The sequence below is a fragment of the Chlamydotis macqueenii genome, chromosome 21, assembly GCF_036417535.1.
Source record: "Chlamydotis macqueenii isolate bChlMac1 chromosome 21, bChlMac1.mat, whole genome shotgun sequence".
NCBI classification, from domain to species: Eukaryota; Metazoa; Chordata; class Aves; order Otidiformes; family Otididae; genus Chlamydotis; species Chlamydotis macqueenii.
In genome coordinates, this window is record NC_141576.1 from 6,748,799 (window position 1) to 6,770,024 (window position 21,226).

The 21,226-nt window shown below is 37.7% G+C and overlaps 1 protein-coding gene across 6 annotated transcripts in view; it reads left to right on the forward strand.

Annotated features, from left to right (window-relative positions):
* The window catches only part of PRDM2 (PR/SET domain 2), a 72,435-nt gene that overhangs the window by 38,001 nt on the left and 13,208 nt on the right, over nucleotides 1–21,226 (forward strand). For 3 of the 6 annotated variants that reach the window (XM_086764430.1, XM_086764431.1, XM_086764427.1), the window contains 3 exons: nucleotides 11,751–11,861; nucleotides 12,705–17,067; nucleotides 19,041–20,212. In XM_086764430.1, coding sequence (XP_086620556.1) covers nucleotides 11,751–11,861; nucleotides 12,705–17,067; nucleotides 19,041–19,053 — 4,487 coding nt within the window. In that variant the 3' untranslated portion in view covers nucleotides 19,054–20,212. Of the gene's footprint in view, nucleotides 1–8,317; nucleotides 8,334–11,750; nucleotides 11,862–12,704; nucleotides 20,213–21,226 lie in introns of those variants that run through there. The other 3 variants (XM_086764432.1, XM_086764433.1, XM_086764429.1) reach the window with 3 other exon arrangements.

A 21,226-nucleotide genomic window follows, 5' to 3' on the forward strand; every position in this document is an offset into this window, starting at 1 on the left:
CCATTGACCTTTCTTCATTTCATAAATGAAGCAGTTACCAGTTTGCTGTTGTCTGGTTTGGGGCAAACTATAAATTTAGTAACTTCTGTTGTCAGTTCTGTTAACAGCTGTTGTGGCCCTGTAGTAGTCTCTTCTATGTCTTGAGCAATGCACTGATTGGGCAAACTGGAGCACTACAGTTACAGTTCCTTTGGAAATATAATTCAGTGTATCTTCTGTTACCGGAGAAGACTGAAAAGCATTTCTCTAAGAAAATATCAGTGGGCTGCAGCTGAAATGAATGAAGCAGTTGGTTTCACAGAGAAGACCAAGCAAATCTTTCTCAATTTCTGAGCAGATAAAAATGATTCAGGGACTACATTATACATTAAATTAATGAGTTTACGTAATGTTTATCCTCCTCCTTTATCTGCTATATCTGTATATATTGGAAAGGACCTACAGTGATGTTCTGCTGTATGACCTTGGATTGTCACTCTGAAGTTGGAAGGAGATGAGTCTTTCCAAACGTAACAGATGCAGAGAAGCAAAGTTTTCATGCCTGCAGATCTATCGTGACAGCAGCTGCTTATTAACAATTAAATATGTTCCTTGTTAGGTTGGAGACCCAGTTCATAAAATGCTGTAATATTTTTACTGGGGAGTAGTGGAAACACACGTACTATAGTAAGTAGTTGGTAACTTAATTTTTGCCATCTCTGCTTAAGTTGTTAATCATGTTGTTTTCCTTACCTTGTATTAATATGAGTGCCTCTCATTTGACATATGTTGGTTTTGCATCTCTGTTCTTAGTGTCTGAGCAGAAAGCTCAGGGAAGTTAATAATACGGTTCTTGCAGTGAGTAACAGCCTTTGAAACTGTACAGAAAAAAAAAGAATACTGTTTAAGGCCAGCTTGCATTGCATGCCAGAACTGATGCCTTGGCACTTTGGAGTGTGCAGGTAAAAGGAGGGCAATAAAGGAGTGTGCACTCTGGGAAATACTACTGACTGTATTTTCCAAAGTAATTTTCTCTTTTTGAAATGCAAGATACGAATCTGTTGCAAATCTGTTGGATTGCTACTGATAACACGAAAAAATGTTTTCATCGACAAAAATGCATGTTGTATGTGTTTTTCCCTGCTGAATCCCCTGAAGGAAAGAGTACTTCTGCAAGTTGTACTGATGAAAAATAAAAGAATGAGAAGGTTAAAGGAAAGAAAACTGGAAATGTATGCCAAGGGGAGTGATGAAATATGTTGTAACGCAGAGGTTGATTTTACTAAGAATACTTTACTGTTTTGTTGGAGAAAAATTTCTGACAAATGACGTGTTGTAGGTATGGTAAACAAAAGGATTCAGTTGGGTAAAAATGAATAAGAGGACAAATTTGAGTGAATGTAAGAAAAAATATTGACTGTGACCTTGTAGCAGTTCTGCGGGGTTTAATTTTATCCGTGGGAGATTTAATCTGGTGGTAGCAGCACTGTCCGGATGCTGCATCTGTGAGAGGCTTTGCTCTTGTTTCCTCAGTGTTGGAGACTCCTGTTACTGTAATCCCAGTGCTCCAGCTAGATACAAAGGCAGTTCTGTTTCCTGGGAATTGTCAGCTGCATTCTCCAAGTAAAGCCATAGCCAATGTCTGGACAAACGTTTGCGTACACTGTGCCCTTTTGGTCTTCCGTGCAATTGCAGCTTCTTACAGACGTTTTGAATTCTATTTGGCGTGGTGGAGCAAAATTGCTTTTGATAGCAGAACGCTGCCTTTATCAACAGTGTACTTTTTTTTTTTTAAAGTGTCACTTGTTGGTATGAGCACTACTGAATTTGAACATATCCAGTTTGTCAAACAGGAGAGTAAAAATGACAGGTAAAGTTCTAAGTAGTTACCTTTGAAGATAAGGTAGCTAAAACACCCAGGTATTTTTAATCTAATGCTCTCAAATGTTTAGTGATCCAAATATCGCCATGACAAATATTTAGGTTATTTATTACAGAAAAAGGCAGACTGATCTAATAGTGATAATTTTAAACTTCGTGGTGCAAGTAGTTGTGTGAGGTCTTTCATTTGCATTATCTTGGCAAATGATGCTGTCAAAAATTCTTGTTATTTCTCAATTACCTGAGTGTAGCTTCATTTCAAGGTCAGAAAAACTTTTCGGGGAGAGCTATAGTGGATGTAGAAGCAGTATTTTCTGGATGCAAGTAAAAGCTCATATTCCTTAAAAAAAATAAAATTTTGACTAATTCTCTGTATTTAAATACAAAATCTGAATGCTCTATTTTTGACTGAATTGTACATAAAAACTGTCTAAATATAGAGAACACTAGTTATTTCTGGAAAAACTGTGCCAGCTGTTGTTTCTTTTGCTCCTTCTTTTGTTTTAATACTTAGCAAAATAAAAGCTAATGGAATATAAATACAGAGAAGAAAGTTTCTCTCATTTTGTGCAATGGGTTGCCTGTGTCAGTGGTAGCTGTGGTTTGCTATCAAGTAACCTGCTGGGAATTTGTAGTGAATGGTGGGAGGTTGTGTTGTTAGGGAGGTAGAAATACACCACGTTGAGTGATTGAGAAATTCTAGAGCAAGTCTGATTGCGTATTTGTGTACGCTGTCTGCTGTTTTAGTTGTAGAAATATTGGCATGGGGCAGAAATAATATTTTTCAATCTTACTAAGATAAAAGCTCTATGTTTAATTATTTATGCTTAATTGTTTAATCACAGCTCTTGTGTGGGTTAAAATTGCATGGAATTAAACCCTGTGTATGTATGTTTGTAATTGTTAGGTGACATTCTGTACTACTGAAGTCATTATGGATGAGTAAGTCTTCTGGTCTATAAACTCAAGACTGCCTATGGTTGATAGTCAGGTTAGTCAGAAGACACAGCGTGTTAATGATTTGAATGAGATGCTGCGAATGTGGATGGCACACTATTGCAAACATGATACAAACTACTTGGCCCTCTTTCTATTGCAGAGGGTGATGGTACCTAATTTAATTTACAAAACATGAAGTAGATGAGACTGGAGACAATTCCTATTTCAGTTTTTGCGGGCTGGTGTAATAGCACACATCTAAGATAGATTCCCACTCATAGGATTTTTCAGCCTAAATGGTTTTTTAAAATCTGTTTATCTGAATTTTGTGAATAGCTTCAGTTAAGCTCTTCTGGGCTTATGAAGAAATCCATATAATGGCAATATATTCCCTTTTACTTCTTGCAAACTGTTTCATTTCTTTTGTTGACATGGCATATCCTGTGATGCCATGCTAACATTTCTTGTATTGATTATTAAATAATTTAAGAAGTTTGTGGTGATAGATAGTAACGTGATCTTCAGTGCTATCATTAAAGTGGAGACTTTGCCAAACGTTTGCAGAAACTGGTGTTTTAAATAGCCCAGCTCAGAATTTTCTTACACTTTCCATGGCAACAAGTTCATCTGTTATGTAAATGTCATGTTAACAGTCTCTGTAAATGCATTACTCTATTTCTTTTCTCTAAAATGAGTATTTTTATACACATGCACAGTTAAGAGTATGTGGATCTGGCTTCAGGTGTATTGAAGTATCTTCCCAAGGCAAGACCTTATTGCAACGTTTATAATGTGGTTGGAAAATGCAGTGATTAAAATGCTACTGTTTGTGTGAAGTGATGGGTAATGTGTAGCAATATGCTTATGCAACAGGCAGTCTGATATTAATGGAATTACTGTGAAGTTTGGCTTCCATACTTATTCTGTTCTTTTTTCTCCCACTTCTACCATGTAAGCTTGAAAGTGTCTTTAAGGAAGAGGACATGCGAGTTCAGCTGGAAAAAAAACACAGAAGAAACTTTGCTCACTGCATTTGCTTTTGTTCTTTATGTCAAGCAGCTGTTTATTTCTGCTGCTACTGTTTGTGGTCTTGAAACAGCAGAAGTAGTATTGGTCATTCAGTTTCAAATTACAGTGAGGGAAAATATATTATCTAAAACAATGGGGCATGCAGTTTTTCCTCTGAGACCTTGGTTCTAGACGTTTTGCTTTTGAAAGATGTCTCCTGCAGACCTTTAGTATGAGTTGACACGTGTGAACCTGTTGCAGGACAGACTGTGTGCATGCACTACTTTTGGTTCTCCTACCAGCATGCAATGAAAAGATGTGGAGAGCTGAACATAAGACAAGGATGGTCAGCGCCTGGCGTTTCCATTACACGGGGATTGGGAGCGGTTCAAGTGCGGTGCCCTGCCGAGTCTTTGTTGTAAGAACAGTGGCGGGGTTGTGCTAAGCACGAGGCCTGACAGATGGAACGAGCCTCCCACTGTGGGAGGAGAAGCGATCCAGCAGAGAGTGGTGAGGCCAACATAGGCTGAATGTCCATTTTTGTAGTACAGAGATGGGACTCTGGCTATAGATAATTTCCAGGATTGTTCCAATTTTTTCCAGAGTGTATAGCTGTATATATTATGCCTCTCCACCTTTAAAATTATTTGATGTATTAGGGTTGGGCAGATTGACAATACAGAGCTAAGATCTTCTATAGCTCTAAATTTTTGCTCGTAGTTCTGAGGAGTCAGAAGATAAAATTACGCTGTGATAATTTTTGTATGCTGCAGAACAGCTTATGTCAATTTGAGTGTTTCATCTGCTTAACAGTACCTAAAATGGTGCCTATGTAAAGTAGTTTATCTGGTAACTTTATAATGGTACTGCAAGAAGAATGCTCCACCGATTATTTGGAATAACGACAGATTCAGGAAAACAGGGTAATAAAGGCACTTAAATTTTACCTTTTTCTGCAGGTTGTCATAGATACTTGACAGGGTTGTTGAAATAGGCCTCTTAATGATACTCTGTGTATAGCCATTCAGATTTAATTGACGTTGCCTTTAATTAGATACTTGTTTCAAAAATTGATCTGTGCCTTCTGTGGCTTGAATTTCACCATTGGAATTGCTGGAATATGAATAAAAATGTGCTACTTTTTCATCCTTTTAACATATTTTTTCATGTTCAGTTTTAGAAAAATTTATTATTGAAAATGAAAGAGTCAGTTAATGTTGCCATACTTAGTCTGTACTTCTGAATTGGAGAGTTAAGGGCCTTCCTACGGACAGGAAGAATTTTGTCAGAGGGTGTCAGAAAAGGGTTTTATGTGTGCGTGCACGCCAACAAGTGGGTTGCATGCCTATAGCCAAACTGGAAAATGCCCTAGTGTAGGTTATCGTACTTAGCAGTGAAATAAAAACAAAAGCTGGCTTGACTCATACCACTTCAGTCTATTAAAAAAAAAAAAATTACCACCAAAGCTGTTCTATGTCAGCACTGGAACATCTGAGCCCTGGGGTCTTAGGAGATGTTCTACTACTGGGTTCTGTAGTAATTTTTCTTGCCAGTACAAGAGGATTTTTACCCCAAAGCACTTGGTAGGCAGTGGTTTCTTATTTTGTTTCATTTTAAGTTGCAAGCTTTTGAGTTCAAAAAAACATTCCCTCCCCAGGTAATAATGTGTGTGTGTGTGTTCAGAAGTACACTTCAGAGTTTTTCAGCTAAGTTTTCTATAATCAAGTTTCAAAGCAGTATTTGAATGCAAGTAGTTAAAAGGAGCTTTGGTATATTGCTGTGTTAACAGTAATATTATCTAAGACATATTGGAAGTTGATGTAATAATATTTAGCTAACTTTGTTTTAATAAAGTGGAATTGTTGAGGTTTTTTTTTTTTTTTCTTTCAAGGTTGTGACTTACCCCTGCTATCTTTACTCTTGCTTCTTCTTTCTCCAGTAATTTGCAGTGTGACATTTTGAACAGCGTAGTGGAATGAGCTCACCAATCCTCGATCACTTAAAACTTTGGGCAGCAATTTAAAAGCGGTTTAATGACCACAGACTATGAGATGGTGGGTGCTGTGAGTCAAATATTCTTTGACGCAGTAGTATGATGGAGATGTAAGTCTGCAGTGCTTAACATGCAGCCCCTCTTCAAAAATGAATGAATTGCTCTGCAGTGAACCTGTAGGATGTACTTTGAAATGTGGCTGTTGGCTTAGATCTTTAAATAAAATATTTACATAGCCTTGTGGGTTTGAGGTCACGTTTTCAGCAAATTTATGTAATCCCTGTGATTATATGTATAATCCTCATATAGGTATATTTATGTACATCAGGCATGTCATACCTGCCAGCTTTCCCTAAATATTAAGAGTTCTTAGCTGTTTTTAGTGACTGTGAGCAGCTCGTTTATGGTTTGGCTTTACTGTCTGAGCAGGTGCTGGTAGATAATAACGAAAGGTTTTGTAAAGATTTCACTATGTAATGAACCATGGCTAATGGGAGGAAAACAAACAAACAAAAACAAAACAAAAAAAACCAACAAAAAAAACCCCACCCCAAAACTTAAATGCTAACAGAGGAAAAATGTGTTAAAAGAACAGCCTTTGTAGTCACTTATTCATCATGGGCATTTTGAATTTAATACCCTTTTTTCTGGTGCTTAGTTACTTTACTGTTTAATCAGTTCCATTTATTAAATATGGAAAGTCTTTAACGTTTCTATGCTGCGACATTAGCAGCTGGACAAGATTCTAAGGAGTCACTGCAACATGTTTCTGCATCTTTCGTGCTCCTCCAGCCAACACAACTTGGATTTAATTTTTTGGAGCCATTTATGCTGTTATGTTGGATATGGCTTTTTTTGTGTGTGTGTGTGTGAAAGGCATACAGTTTTTTCTAGCCTATCTTCCAGAACAAACAACTAGTTGGATTTTTACAGATGCCTGGAGGTTTAAGGAATTTATTTTGAAAAGCATGACGTCTGCCAGCGTTCTGGATATAGGAACAGAGGAATTCTGGTGCACAGCAAACTGTTTCTCAAACTAAAAATCAAATTGCACTAGTGTTTTAGAATTCATTAATCAAAATAAAGTGGCAATGGTCATGCAGTTGTCTTCTGAACTTTCCATAAGGATTTTGTAGCTTCTGTGTACACTTAATCTCAATTTCATTCTCTGCAATGCCAAAATACTGATGATTTTTTTTTTTTTTTTTCAATAGGAGAAAAAAAAATCAGTAGTTGATTTATAGAATAGTAGCAACTACTGCATGGGATCGATGCAAACTTTTGCTAATCTGAACCAGTCCCAAAGGGATTTGATTAGTGAGTGTATATTATTACAGTGTAATTCTTGTCATGACACTGGTGAATCACTGATTGTCAGAGTATAATGTGCAAATTTGTCATTTTCCCTTTAGCCAGACCCTTTCAAGGTGGCTACCCTCTGGACTCTAAGGGTCTCTGAGGTAGCTCCTCGAGGTGCTGTTTTCCAGGGGGCTTGAGGTTTGGGTAGGTATCCGTGATACTTCTAAGGAACAGCGCAGATGGGGTCTAGGGTAGGTATGTTAATGAGCTGCAGTTACTGTTGACTACAGATCTCAAAGGAATACCGGGAACTCATACCAGTAATTCTTTTCCCTTATTAACCCAAGATTTTTGGGGAGACAAATGTCCATCTTTCCTATTTCTTGTAAGTGATCGGTGTTTGAGATCAGACGTGAGCGTCCTTCTTACTTTATGATCTTAACTGTGAACATGTTTGGTGCTGCGCTTAAAGGTTGTTAAAGATAATAGCATCTTGAACAATTTGACAGAATTCAACTCCAAGGGTATGGAAAGACTGTGTTTAACTTCTTCCTTCTGGGCATTAGAGTGCCTATCCCATCCCACCAGAAATAACTCAGTGGTTTTACAGTTCCATTAGTATTTTGGTTAACAGCAAAAATAATAGGACAGATAACTGTAGGTTGTTTTGAGATGTCCGGGTTTGATCAAAAAAAATCAAGTATGGGCAAATAAAGGTGATTTTTCTATTTTAAGTTATTACTCTCTTGTCATCTGACCTCCTCTGAAATCAGCTGGACTACAGCATAAGTATCAACTGGGCATTGGCAGTAGCATGAGATCTCCTGTGCCTGTTGCAATGTTTGTGCGAAATGTTACACAGGTATTGTAAAGGTGTAAAGGCCGATAATGCTCGTGCTGACCTGTCTGCAACATAGGTGAAAGAAAGGGGAGAAAAAGGAACCACTTCTAAAAATTAAGTTGCAAGACAAGTGGATGCATTTCTCTTTTGGTCTTTGTTGCTAGAGACAAGTAGCTACTTTCCATCTGTTTCTTTCACTCATTTTCCTTTGCATCTTTCTTTTGCGATTCTTTTAGTGCACATACACATGTTAAGTTCCGCCCTTCATTTATTCTTTTGTCATTGTTTCCATTTCACTTTCCCTGTGTTTCATTCCTGTATCTTTCTTGTTTAGACCAAGTGGAGGATCCAGCTGGCAGTAGCAGCCATGTAGGACCCTTCAGGAACCTGATGGTAAGTGCACGTGTGTACTTATACTCAGGCTTCCACCAGGTTCTGTGTTCTGAGGTATTTTCCCCTTCCTGCAGGCTTCTGGTTAGTTCTTGACATCTAAAATTTTAAGAACATGAAGGGACAAACCTTGGGCTACTCATTGGTTTCCTTTATATCACAGTAGTAGGTTGTATTTTTCATTGAAATTCTGCAGGAAGAAAATGATGCAAATCTTTCAGGTTTACATGGGTTTAAAAGGCACTTTGAGAACTCGTGGAGCAAAGTCTATCAAGCTATTAAATATCTTCAAAAGTTCCTGAATTCTAGACACGTGAAAGCTGGGAGAGCATACCAATGGAATATCCCTTCAGTATTACTCCGTTCTTAAATGTTCATCCTGAGCTTCTGCTACTCAATGCTTAGGGTCATGAAGTGGAGGCATCTGGGACAGTCATTGCCATGCTTGAGTATAGTGGATTGTTTTAGCCTTTACAAAGAAAACTGCAACCTAGAAAACGAGTGAACTAAAGCTGGTAAAAGGAAACATTAAAAAATTGGTTGGTGTCTTCAGTTGATATCTGTCAGAAATTGATCTGACGGATCTAAAGTTATGTACCTACGCAAGCAATTTTGCTCGCTATTCTGAGTAAGGGCAAGTAAGTGCTAGATGAATCTTCTCTTCAAATGTGTTTATGCTTAAAGGCCAAGAACTTGAAACATTTCCAGCTGTATCAGTGGGCAGGTTGCATTTTTTTTTAAGAAGTATGGCAGGAGAATGTGCAAATTATCTTCTTTCCTTCCATAGCATAAGGAAGTATGTGACTTAAGTAACTCAACTTTGCATACAAATCCTGGTGTTCTAGTAATTTTTCAGATTATAATTGGATTTGAAGTACTACAAATTTTATATTTGTTGACACTTTGGAAAACCTATGCACACTTTAGCACTTTTGAGTGATTTCTGTTGTTGCTTTTACATACTTTACCTCACACTTTAAAGAGCAAATTTATTTCTGATCTTGTTATAAGAAGGAATTAATTTGGTTCTTTGCTTTTACCTGTCATTGTGCTGAAATTCAGTGCTGCTGTAGAATTAGATGTAGAATTGCCCAGTGACTTAATCTGCAATACCGTCATACGCTGCACCGTCTAGTAAAATATTGTCTCTACCTGTGGCCAGGTTTGGCGTAGATGAGAGGGACCTGTGCACTGATCTTTTCCTTCTTGTTTCCAGTTTCACCTGTAGAGATGAGATTTGAATCTGGAGTTTTGTCGTTTAAGTCAAGGTTCTGATGTTGACCTTTGATAAGCGATCTGCAAAAAATTTGATAGCTCTTAAAGGCTTCTAGCAATTAAATACATTTTGTTACGTCACTCCTAAGGTGTATTGTGATGCATGTTTGATTCCCTAGGAATGTGTTGAAATTTTACATTTTAGACCTTTTACCTAGAAACTGACCTATTTGTTGATTGTGTTACTGTACATTTCACAAACGATTTCAGGTGACTTGGCAGATATTTTCTGGAAACTTACTTGAAATCCTTTGTTCTCAGATCTTGGTACTACCAGTTGTAGTTAGAAATGTTGGCGGTGCTGATAATAAAAAAATTAAGTTCAAATTGGACATTCAGTAGCCTGTCAGGTAAAGATTAAACACCTTATGCCTGTGTGAACACTAAAATACACGCTAAATCTTCTGACAACTTGCCGATGTTTGATGTAAAATATAATTGAATATTGTATTGTCAGATCGACCAGTGTTGGTTCGTTATGGCTGGTTTAGACACAGGAATTGTTACAATATTTGAGGATACTATGAGGTAATTGCTAGTTCACTTTAGGAAGGGTGCATGTGTATTTTCCAAAGGTGACACAAATTAATTCTGAGTGACTACTGCCAGTTTCTCAGACTAAAAACTGTTAAATTGGAATAAGAAAATATTTTAAAAAGGATAATTACATACACGAAACTGAAAAACACTGGAATTTGGGGAGAGCTTGTGAAATCCAAGCTCTTTGAGGGGAAATATAGATAATTGTTCAGGCAGAATAGAATGTTCAAATAAAAAGAAGCATTTCCTCTTAAAGCTGACCTGTCTCTGAGCTGTTCTATTGGAGGGGGTGCATACTTTAAAATTTTTGCTTTGACTAGAGGAACCTTTTAAAAAAAAAAAAAAAAAAGGCATTTCAGTTTCTTGGCTCAAGATGTGAAAAATACTTTCAAAGGAAAAGAGGAGGAACTTGTTGACAGGATTGTGAGTTGGAAGAACGTGCTTCTAAGTCAGACATGAGTTTAGGGCTGTGATGCACACTTCTGATTAGAGGGAAGGGTCAGTGCGTTAAAAACCAGCATTTTGTGTGTTAGAGGGAGCAAAGGAGGGATTTGGATTGCTATTTCTGGACAGCTGTTGTTCCTAAGAGGTGGTGTGTGGAAGTGTGATGTTTCAGAGGAGGCAACCACAGTGTTGCATGTAAAATAAGCATTCTGTATGAAGAATGTGGTCTTTGTAGTGAATTGAATTGGAAGACCTTAAAGGTTCGTTTGTTATTACACAATTCTTATCATAATTTCTATATGTTTTAGGACTGCATCTTTTAGAATAATGGGGGAAAATAGCATTATAACTTTGTAGTGCATTGGTAAATTAAGTTTTAAATGTCCTTACATCTTGCGTCGCTGGTTAGGTGTTAGCATAATGCCACTTTGTCCTAATCTTCACTGTGTTTGTCATCTTGTGTAACTAATATATGCTTCTTAATTTTGCTAACAGAAGGTGTTAGCAAACTTGTTTATGTCAGTGGACGCGATGAAATACCTTTTGGATTTTACTGTTACCCAGGTCCATCTAATTTGGTTTTATTGTCTTTGCCTTGTTGGTCAAGATCATGCTGCTTTTAGTCTTCTCATAATGTTATTACCTCATTGCTTTTATTATAACTCTCTTCAAGTCATTATTCAGAATGTTTGTACAAGTAGAGAAGCCTCTATGGGTTTATACTTCATAAGCTCTTCCAATTAACAGTGAGGATTAATAGTATATGAAGAAATGTCGTGTTTTCCATACACTTGTATGAGATACAGTACTTTAATAGCCATATGAAGGTATTGGGTAACTGTACAATGTGAACTGGTTAACTCTGGACAATACATGTTACAGTCTATTCTTGCTTAGAAAGTGAGTAAATTGTTTCAGAGTCTGGGTTTTTACAAACTCATTGTTACCTTTACATGTAATTTCTTGTAGATAATAAAACTTACTGCTTTACTTGAATGCTCTCCTTTTCACTAATCTGCCATTCATATTCCTCAAGAAAGTAGACTTTCTACAGAAGTGTGTTTTATTCCAAAGCTGGGTGTTGTAATTCTGCCACTCAAATATGAAAAATAAAAATTGTCAAATAGAAATGATAAATGTTGGGTTTTTTTTCTTCCCCAGGAAAGAAAAAGAGTCAGGAAGGTAAAAACAAGGGAAAGAAGGCAGCTGATACAAAACAGAAAAAGGCTGATTTGGATTCTACTTCTGCAGATATGAAGGATTCTAAAGAGAGTGAGTTCTCAAGTATCTCATTCTTTTCCTTCTAACTATCTTTTTGAATCAAAGCACACCTTTTGTCATGTTGGCATGTTATGTTACTGTAGCAAAGTGAACGTGTTTATATTGTTTGCCCAGATGTTTTTTTATTAGTAATGAACTTGGATATCAGAAGTATGTCTTTAAACATGCAACTCTGACAACAGGAAAAACTAATGTACTGCAAAATGTCGATATAAACCCAGATTCCTTAGTCGAGGAGACCAAAGTCCTTATTCTAAAATAATGTCTTTGGAGCTTCGTTATACAGTCATTATTTATTACTATTTAACAGGAGTCAGTGTCAAGGGGGAATACAGCATTAATGCACTGACTCACTAAGCATACTCTTTGTCTTAAAGATTATCTGCAAAGGTTGTTTATAAATTGTCTTGGCTTTTTTTACGTAGTGCATATGTAAAAATGCCTGACAGATATTTTAAAGATACAGATTTTTGCCTGTTTTATGACAGTGTAAAACTTGCCACTGCTGTGTAACCGATAATGTTTAAAGCTCTGTAGTTACTGATTTATTTCAGGCTTCTTTTCTTGAACTTCTTCTGACCCATAACTCCTCCATTCCTTCACTCTGTTGTTCCTTCTGCTTGCACAACATGTGCGCTGCTGTTCCAGAAAGAAAATTTCTGAATCCAGTTTTACTCTAAGTACTGAATCACAACAGTGAGAAGCAGTGGTATCGTGTTGGGTCATAAGTGTTGGATACGTTATGTTAGAGGAAAAGGTAGAAAGAAAGTGTAGAATACTTTGAAGTGTTTGGTAAAGATGTCTCAGGCTTTTCTTTTCATACTTCGTGTGTAGGTCATAAAGAGGAAGAAGAAACGCCTTCTGTTTCTGCTGTGCTGTCCCTGGAACAAACAGCTGTGATTCAGGAAATGGTAAATCAAGATGTGCTTCCAAAGCTGATGATCCCCAGTCCTACCGATGAACCACAAATGGTGACTGAAGACAAACAAGAAGAAGCAATAAACTGTGCATCAGATGATTTGGATGATGATGAGGAGGAGGAGGAGGATGATGAAGAAGAGGAAGATGAAGAGGAGATAGAAGATACCAGTATGCCTAAAGAAAATGCTGAAATGCCTTTGATATGTGAAGAAAAGTTAGACTCTACGGAAGAGCAAAAGAGTACGTCAGAAGAATCTCCAGAAAGCTCTCCAAAGAAAAAACTTGTTGTGAAAATTCCAAAAACGAGAGGTGAATCAAATGGTGATGTTCAGGAAACATTCATGTTTCCTTGTCAGCATTGTGAGAGGAAGTTTACAACAAAGCAAGGACTTGAACGCCACATGCACATCCATATATCTACTATTAACCATGCTTTCAAGTGTCGATATTGTGGGAAAGCCTTTGGTACTCAAATTAATAGGCGAAGACATGAGCGACGCCATGAGGCAGGGCCAAAAAGGAAACCGTTCTTAACACTAACATCATCACAACACTTGGATAATGTTGCTGATAGCCAAGTAATTGTGGATGAGGGTCTTAAAGATGACCTGAACCTTTCCAGTCTTGTGCAAGACTCTGTTGTCTTGGATTCTGAGAAAGTTTCCCAAGAGATGTCAAACTCTGCTTTTGCGGAGGAAAACAAGGAGCCCAAAGAATTGCATCCATGCAAATACTGCAAAAAGGTTTTTGGCACTCACACCAACATGCGGAGGCATCAGCGTAGGGTTCATGAGCGTCATCTTATTCCCAAAGGTGTCAGAAGAAAAGGATTCTTTACTGAAGAGCCACCACTTCAGACAGAGCAGGCCCAGCCAGTCCAGAGTGTCTATATAGCAAGTTCAGAAATAGAAGAGGAAGGTGAAGTAGATGATGTCTATATTATGGATATTTCCAGCAATATCTCTGAAAATTTAAATTATTACATTGATGGTAAAATTCAGTCCAACAGCAGCACTAGCAATTGTGATGTGATTCAGATGGAGTCCAACTCTGCAGATTTATATGGACTAAACTGTATAATCAGTCCGGTCACGGTGGAAATTTCCCCAAATTTAAAGGTTACCCAAACACATGTAAATGAGCTTCCCAAGGAGCCCTCTAGCAGTGGGAGCAATGAATCCAAAAAGAGGAGAACTGCCAGCCCTCCTCTTGTACCAAAAATAAAAACTGAAATAGACCCAGAACCTATAACTCCTACTAGTTCTTTAAATCTTCCTCTTAGCATTTCAACAGAAAGCTTACCTTTTCATAAAGAAAAAGGTGTTTATTTGTCATCAAAATTAAAACAGCTTCTTCAGACACAGGACAGTAAGAAGGTAGCTCCATCAAGTGAAATCCCTAAACTAGGACCTTCTGTTACATCATCACCTATTTTGCCTTCAGGATCCAGTAGATTTAAAAGAAGGACCAGCTCTCCTCCCAGTTCTCCACAGCACAGTCCAGTACTTCGAGATTTTGTCAAATCAACTGAGGGAAAAACTACGTGGAATGATAATATTAGGAGTTCAAAAATGCCAAAGTTAGAAAGCCACAGCAACTCACCTGCTTGGAGCTTGACTGGAAGGGAGGACAAAGAGACTTTGAGCCCTCTTTGCTTTGAAGACTATAAAATATCCAAAGACTGGACAGCAGCTCCAGCTTTTGGCAATGTGTGCAACCAGCAGCCTCTGGATTTGTCTAGTGGTGTGAAACAAAGGTCTGATATCAAAAATAAGAATCAGGTTCCCTGGGAATCTGTTTTAGATTTAAGTGTGCATAAGAAGCCTTGCAGTGATACTGAAATTAGGGAATATAAAGAAAATTCCATACAGCCAACCTGTAGTGGTGTTAAAAAGAAGAAACCAACCACTTGCATGCTGCAGAAAGTTCTGCTCAATGAGTATAATGGAACGGATGCGGCCACAGACAGCACGCTTGGTGTAAACAGCAGTGCGAGCCCAGGCAAATCGCTGGAGCCTCAGGCAGAGCCTGACACGGATCCCAGTCTATCTGCATCGTCTTCTGTTGACACTCAACCCCTTAGTTCCTCTGTTTCCCCTGTGCCACAGGCATCTGCTGTACCTTCCATGTGCCAGCTGCCTCCTTTGTTAACACCAACCAATCCTCCTTCCCCACCGCCCTGCCCGCCTGTGTTAACAGTTGCTACGTCACCTCCTCCTCTTCTTCCAACAATGCCGTTATCAATTCCAGATGTCTCTGCTAGTGCCACTAACACTTCTTCTTGTCCATCACCACTTTCTAACACTACTACCCAGTCCCCACTGCCAGTTCTTTCACCTACGGTTTCTCCTTCTCCATCTCCAGTTCCTTCTGTTGAACCTCTTATTTCTGTTGCTTCACCTGGTCCTCCTACACTGTCTTCCTCCTCGTCTTCTTTCTCCTCCTCTTCATCTTCATCGTCTCCATCTCCACCTCCTCTTTCTGTAGTTTCTTCTGTTGTTTCCTCTGCTGATAATCTTGAAAATACTCTCCCAATAATAAAACAGGAAGAAGGTGAAAGTGAACAACAGAAAGCAAGAGAAGATCCTCATACTTCCAGTGAATCAGGAGTAGTGCAGGAAACATTCAATAAAAGCTTTGTGTGCAATGTCTGTGAATCACCTTTTCTTTCCATTAAAGACCTAACAAAGCATTTATCCATTCATGCTGAAGAATGGCCCTTCAAATGTGAATTCTGTGTGCAGCTTTTTAGGGATAAAACAGACTTGTCAGAACATCGCTTTCTGCTTCATGGAGTAGGAAATATCTTTGTTTGCTCGGTCTGTAAAAAGGAATTTGCTTTTTTGTGCAATTTGCAACAGCATCAGCGGGATCTCCATCCAGACAAAGAGTGCACACATCATGAGTTTGAAAGTGGAACTTTGAGACCCCAGAATTTTACTGACCCCAGTAAGGCGAACGTGGAGCACATGCAGAGCCTGCCGGAAGACTCTTTGGAACCTTCTAAAGAGGAGGAGGATGAAGATCTAAATGATTCCTCTGAGGAGCTTTATACTACTATAAAAATAATGGCTTCTGGAGTAAAATCTAAAGATCCAGATGTTCGTATGGGCCTCAATCAACACTACCCAAGCTTTAAACCACCTCCATTTCAGTATCACCATCGTAATCCTATGGGCATTGGAGTTACTGCAACGAACTTCACTACCCACAATATTCCACAGACTTTTACTACCGCCATCCGATGCACGAAGTGTGGGAAGAGTGTCGATAACATGCCTGAGTTACACAAACACATACTGGCGTGTGCATCTGCCAGTGATAAAAAGAGATACACGCCTAAGAAAAATCCAGTGCCACTGAAACAGACAGTGCAGCCCAAGAACGGCATGGTGGTTATAGCGGGTCCTGGAAAGAATGCCTTCAGGCGGATGGGTCAGCCTAAAAGACTTAATTTCAATGTTGAGATTAGCAAAATGTCCTCAAATAAACTGAAAATAAGTGCATTGAAAAAGAAAAACCAGCTTGTCCAGAAAGCTATATTGCAGAAAAAGAGATCTGCCCAGCAGAAGGCAGAATTGAAAAACAATCAATCCGAGTCGGACTCCCACATCTGCCCCTACTGCAATAGAGAGTTTACCTATATTGGAAGTTTGAACAAACACGCGTCGTATAGCTGTCCCAAAAAACCCATCTCTCCCTCCTCTAAAAAGAATTCTTCCAAAAAACCTGCAAGTTCTTCACCTGCAAGCAGTGAAAAAGGCAGCAGCCAGCGTAGGAGAACAGCAGATGCGGAAATCAAAATGCAAAGCATGCAGCCTCACTTAGGTAAGACAAGAGCGCGAACCTCAGGACCTGCACAAATCCAACTTGCCTCTGCATCCTTCAGATCAAAGCAAAATGTTAAATTTGTATCTACCATTAGATCTAAAAAGCCAAATTCATCTTCATCGTTGAGGAACTCTAGTCCTGTAAGAGTGTCCAAAATGTCCCATGTTGATGGGAAAAAAACTAAGGTGGTCACTAAGAACAGTTCCTCTGGAATCTCAAGCAAAGCGTCCCGGAAATTGCACGTCAGAATACAAAGGAATAATAAAGCGGTTTTGCCAAGTAAGTCTGCTGTGGCAAGTAAGAAAAAGACAGACAGATTTTCTGTAAAATCTAGAGAGAGGATTGGAGGACCTATTACACGGAGCCTGCAGCAGGCGGCAAATGCAGAGGCAGCAGAAAACAAAAGAGATGAAAGCAGTACAAAGCAAGAACTGAAAGATTTCAGGTAAGCATTTAATTTGAAGTTGAAACAACCCAGGAACACGTTGCTTGCTGGTTTGCCAATTTTCTTGGTCTTTTTTGAGTTTCTCATACTTAAATAAAAAAGAAGGTTGCATTTCATAAAACGTGGTTTAGTAGCTCGGTCATGCTGAGGTATGATGTACATACTTGATGCATTTTGTCATGTCATGAAATAATACATAGTTTGTATAGAGAATGTCTTTCATTATAAACTGAATTGAAGACTGGAAAAAAATTGTCAGTTCCTGAGCGCGAATAAACTTAACGTTATTAAACGTAATGTTATTGGAGACACTGACCTTGTATTTTATATCAAACGTATATGGTGGCCTGGAATAATTCTAGATTTAGTTTCTGGTGGTTCACTAAGCTAAAAATCATGAGTGCGTTTTTTTTACTCACTAAAATAACTGGCGTTGTTGGTTTTTAATAAAAAGCATTCTCTGCATATCATAAAAAAAAAAAAAACCCATGACCAAATACTTCAAAAATGTATGTGCATACTGATGGAGTCTGATGATTAAATTCTTAATATAAGGGAAATAGACATGTGAGAAAAGTTATGTCAACATGTAAATTTGTTAGAAGTATCTTGCTCTTATGTTTCAATATAAACAAATTTTATAATTAAAGTTCTATTTCTTCTTGAGAAGAAGCATTTTAATCACAAGAAAGGGTAATACTTCAATAAATAAATAAAATCTTAATCTACGTGCCTGAGTCCCAATTTACGTCTTCATGTAGTCGCTCAAACCAAAAGGGTATTTTGCAAAGTGTTTGACTCTTATTAGCATGCTCCTGCCCTGTCGTTCTTGGACACAGATATCTGGTTTGCCGAGTAACTTTCACAAAGCTGACTGGTAATGAAGAGTTCTTTTGGTTTTGGTAATTGCCATGCACGGCTGTGATTAACAACCAGATTTATGGCTGAAGGTTATATATATATTTTTTTAAATTTTTTTTTCTTTAATCAAAGTAATTGATAGTGGAGGAGGGGGGGAGGAACTGGCAGCCTCCTTCAGAGCAAGTGTCCCCTAGCAGAATTTGTCAAGAAGTGTCAAAATCCAAACTGGTTGCAGCTTGCGTATGTTACGGTGAAGACCTCCTAGGTGAAAATTTTGAGGAAATAATTTGTAAAGTAAAGGTTCAATATAGCTGAATTACTTCAAAGTGATAGAGGGGAATTTGACTTAAAATAGTCAATACCCAAATTAGGACATGTTCAAGTAGAAAAATGTTGCTGGAATTTGGAAACTAATGGTGTAAAAAAAAAAAAATGCCTGTAAAGAACGAGAAATGTCTACCAGGCCTGTTCTCGTGGGACATACACATCTTCATGTTACTTAATTCTTCTCAGCTGCTCTCTTAGTGGTATGTGTGAAACTGTGTTTTACAGGATGCCAAAACAGATCAGTAGAATTTGAAGCCAGAGTGACACATCCTTCCATCTAAGTTAATCATTTGACATTAAGCAGAATAACCGAGCATTTGGAAATCTGTGCATATGGAAATTGTTTAATAGCATTTAGGGTACGTAACAGTTTACCTAGGGGCAAGATTTCCTTGACTGTCTCAAATACTGTTAGTTTACTTTGGCAGCCTTGCACTTTTTACTGGTTTGAATAGTTGTGCTAGAAGAATTCTTGCTTTTTGTTTTTGACATGTTCGTAAATCTAGATTGTCTAGTCAACTTTTTTTATAACAAGTATATACTATGGAGATTTTTTTTGCCTTCATATACTAATATCAGCACAGGCTAACTTTGATTCTACTCTGTAGGCATTGTTGGTTTTTTTTCACAGGAAATCTTAATTCTTTATGTTTCTTCAAGACTTGCTTCATGTAATATTTGTCTCCAGATTTGTTTTTCACCTTTCAGTTTTTCTGTGTAAACATACTCCTTTCACAAGTAGTTTGTTTCTCATTTATCTTCAGTTTTTGTTTTTTATTTTCTAGGAATCTCCTGTAAAAACAAAACAAACAAAACAAATCCCTTAATGACATGCTAGAGCTGTTGCATGCTCAACTTAGGATAAGCACTACGACAATGGATGTGAAATCCACCGAGCTTGCGAAACCAGCTGAAGCTGACTCACAGTCATAAAATTGTCTGCAGGCTTCTTGCTAGCATTCAGCAGCAGGCTTAGATTTTCTTGGTTCATGCCTGACACGCATGCTGGGCCACAGGATGATTCGGATAAAAGAGAAGGGTACTGTTAAAAACAAAACAAAACCCCCACAAAACCATCAAAAGAAACAGTGGGATTAACTAAACCAAATCTTCTGCTCTTGTGTTTGCTTAGATCCTAGTTTTGTCCCTACCTCCATGAATGGCATACGGGCAGTTCAGTTGTATACTTGGCAAGCAGATTCCGTAATTTTTTAATAATTATGTAGATTCTGGGACAGCAAATGTTGCTGCATTGAAAGTATTTTTGTCATGTATTAAGTCTCTCAGTCTTTTGTATAAATGAATCAGTAGAGGCCACCTAGGCAGCAGAACTTCCTTTTCCTCCTGCCTTCTCCTCACTTTGAGTCTTTTAGATGCTCAGCTACAATGGGAAAAAGCCTGATTTGAATGTTTTATGGATTTTCCAAATTCCTATTTATACATGCAAATGAAAATTTATATAGCAATGAAATACCGATATCAATTTCTAAATACCGTATATATAATGAATGCAGTGTATCTTTTTATCGATTAGAAGTCTAGACGAGGACTACGTACCTGTATATTTTGGAAGTTAAATATATGATTACTCTAAAAGGTCGTACACCTCTATCTAATAACTTAAGACAATAAATTGGTCTGTTGTTCATAACGGCTTTTTATGGAAATATCGTTTGTCATGTGTTCATCTAGCTTTCAAGGTTAATGATGGAATTGATGGAAAGTGACTAGTTTCTTTATATAGCCACCCCTTTTATTTTTTGTTCTTGACTTAAAAAGTTAATCTACCTCTTAAAATTTGTAGTTTAATACTTGTTTGGTGAATTTGTGCCACTTTAACTTTCACTTTCACTATCATTCCCATTTTGTTACATTTCTGTTATGGGGACTTTATGTTGAAATATTGTATAAAGCATTTGTAGCAAGTTTAAAAAATAAAATATTTAAAATTATTTAAGTGGTTTTGGACACTTCAATTGTACTATATGTGATTTACATTTTTACGTTAATTTCATTTTGTTTTCATTTTGGGTTGTTAAGCCTGGCGCATGTTCCTGTATTAAAGTTTGCTGTTAGCTACATTATTTCTTCTACTGGAGAGTGATATAAAGACTATTCTAATGAAAACATTAAACATTGCAATTTGACATAAAAGTGGGGTTGTCATTGCTTTTGAACGTTGTAGCCTTGCTGGAGATGCTGTAAGTGCAGGTAAGGACTCAAGAGGGATTTTTCTCCTCCCTCGTGCAGTTCATCACGTAAGTTGTATTAAAGAGTCTTTGTGGTGTTGCAAGCACTTAATGACCAACTAGATGGAACGATCATGACACCTTTTATATAACTGTAACCAATAAAGTAAGCTTTTTAAAAACTTGTGGGAAACTTGCCTTTTGTATGGAAACCAGATGTGCCAGGAAAAATGAAACCATGTACATCTAGAAGGAATTAAGTGTGCTTGCATCCTTTAGTTGTCTACACCCAGTTCACTGAAACAGATTTATACCAATTTGACACTTCTAAATTAGTCTTAGACTATTTTTTTTTTTTAATTGTGGATACAGTTAATAGATTTGAACTATTTTAATTAAACTTACAAACACCATTCAACTTTTCCTGATGTTACAATGTTCTAATTTTATGTGCTTTAAACTTCGGAAATGTTTCCGTTTTTAAAATACACGCGAAGAGTTTTGGCTCTGACAGTTTTGGAATGTTGTATTCCATCACCAAGATACGCATTCTGCCTCCTGCAGTGGAGCTGGAAGCATCTGTGTCCGTATTAGTGTGGCAGTTGAATGGAATAAAGTAACACCGTTAAGACTGCCAGTATTACGGTAGCCCATTTCTTAGCGTATTCACAACTAATCCAGTAGTAAATTAATGTTTTATGTAGTTGTCTGTTCAAATTAGTACTTCTGTTTGAGTAAGATTCTTTGACAAGAACTCCGTGTTTATTTTCTCACATGATATA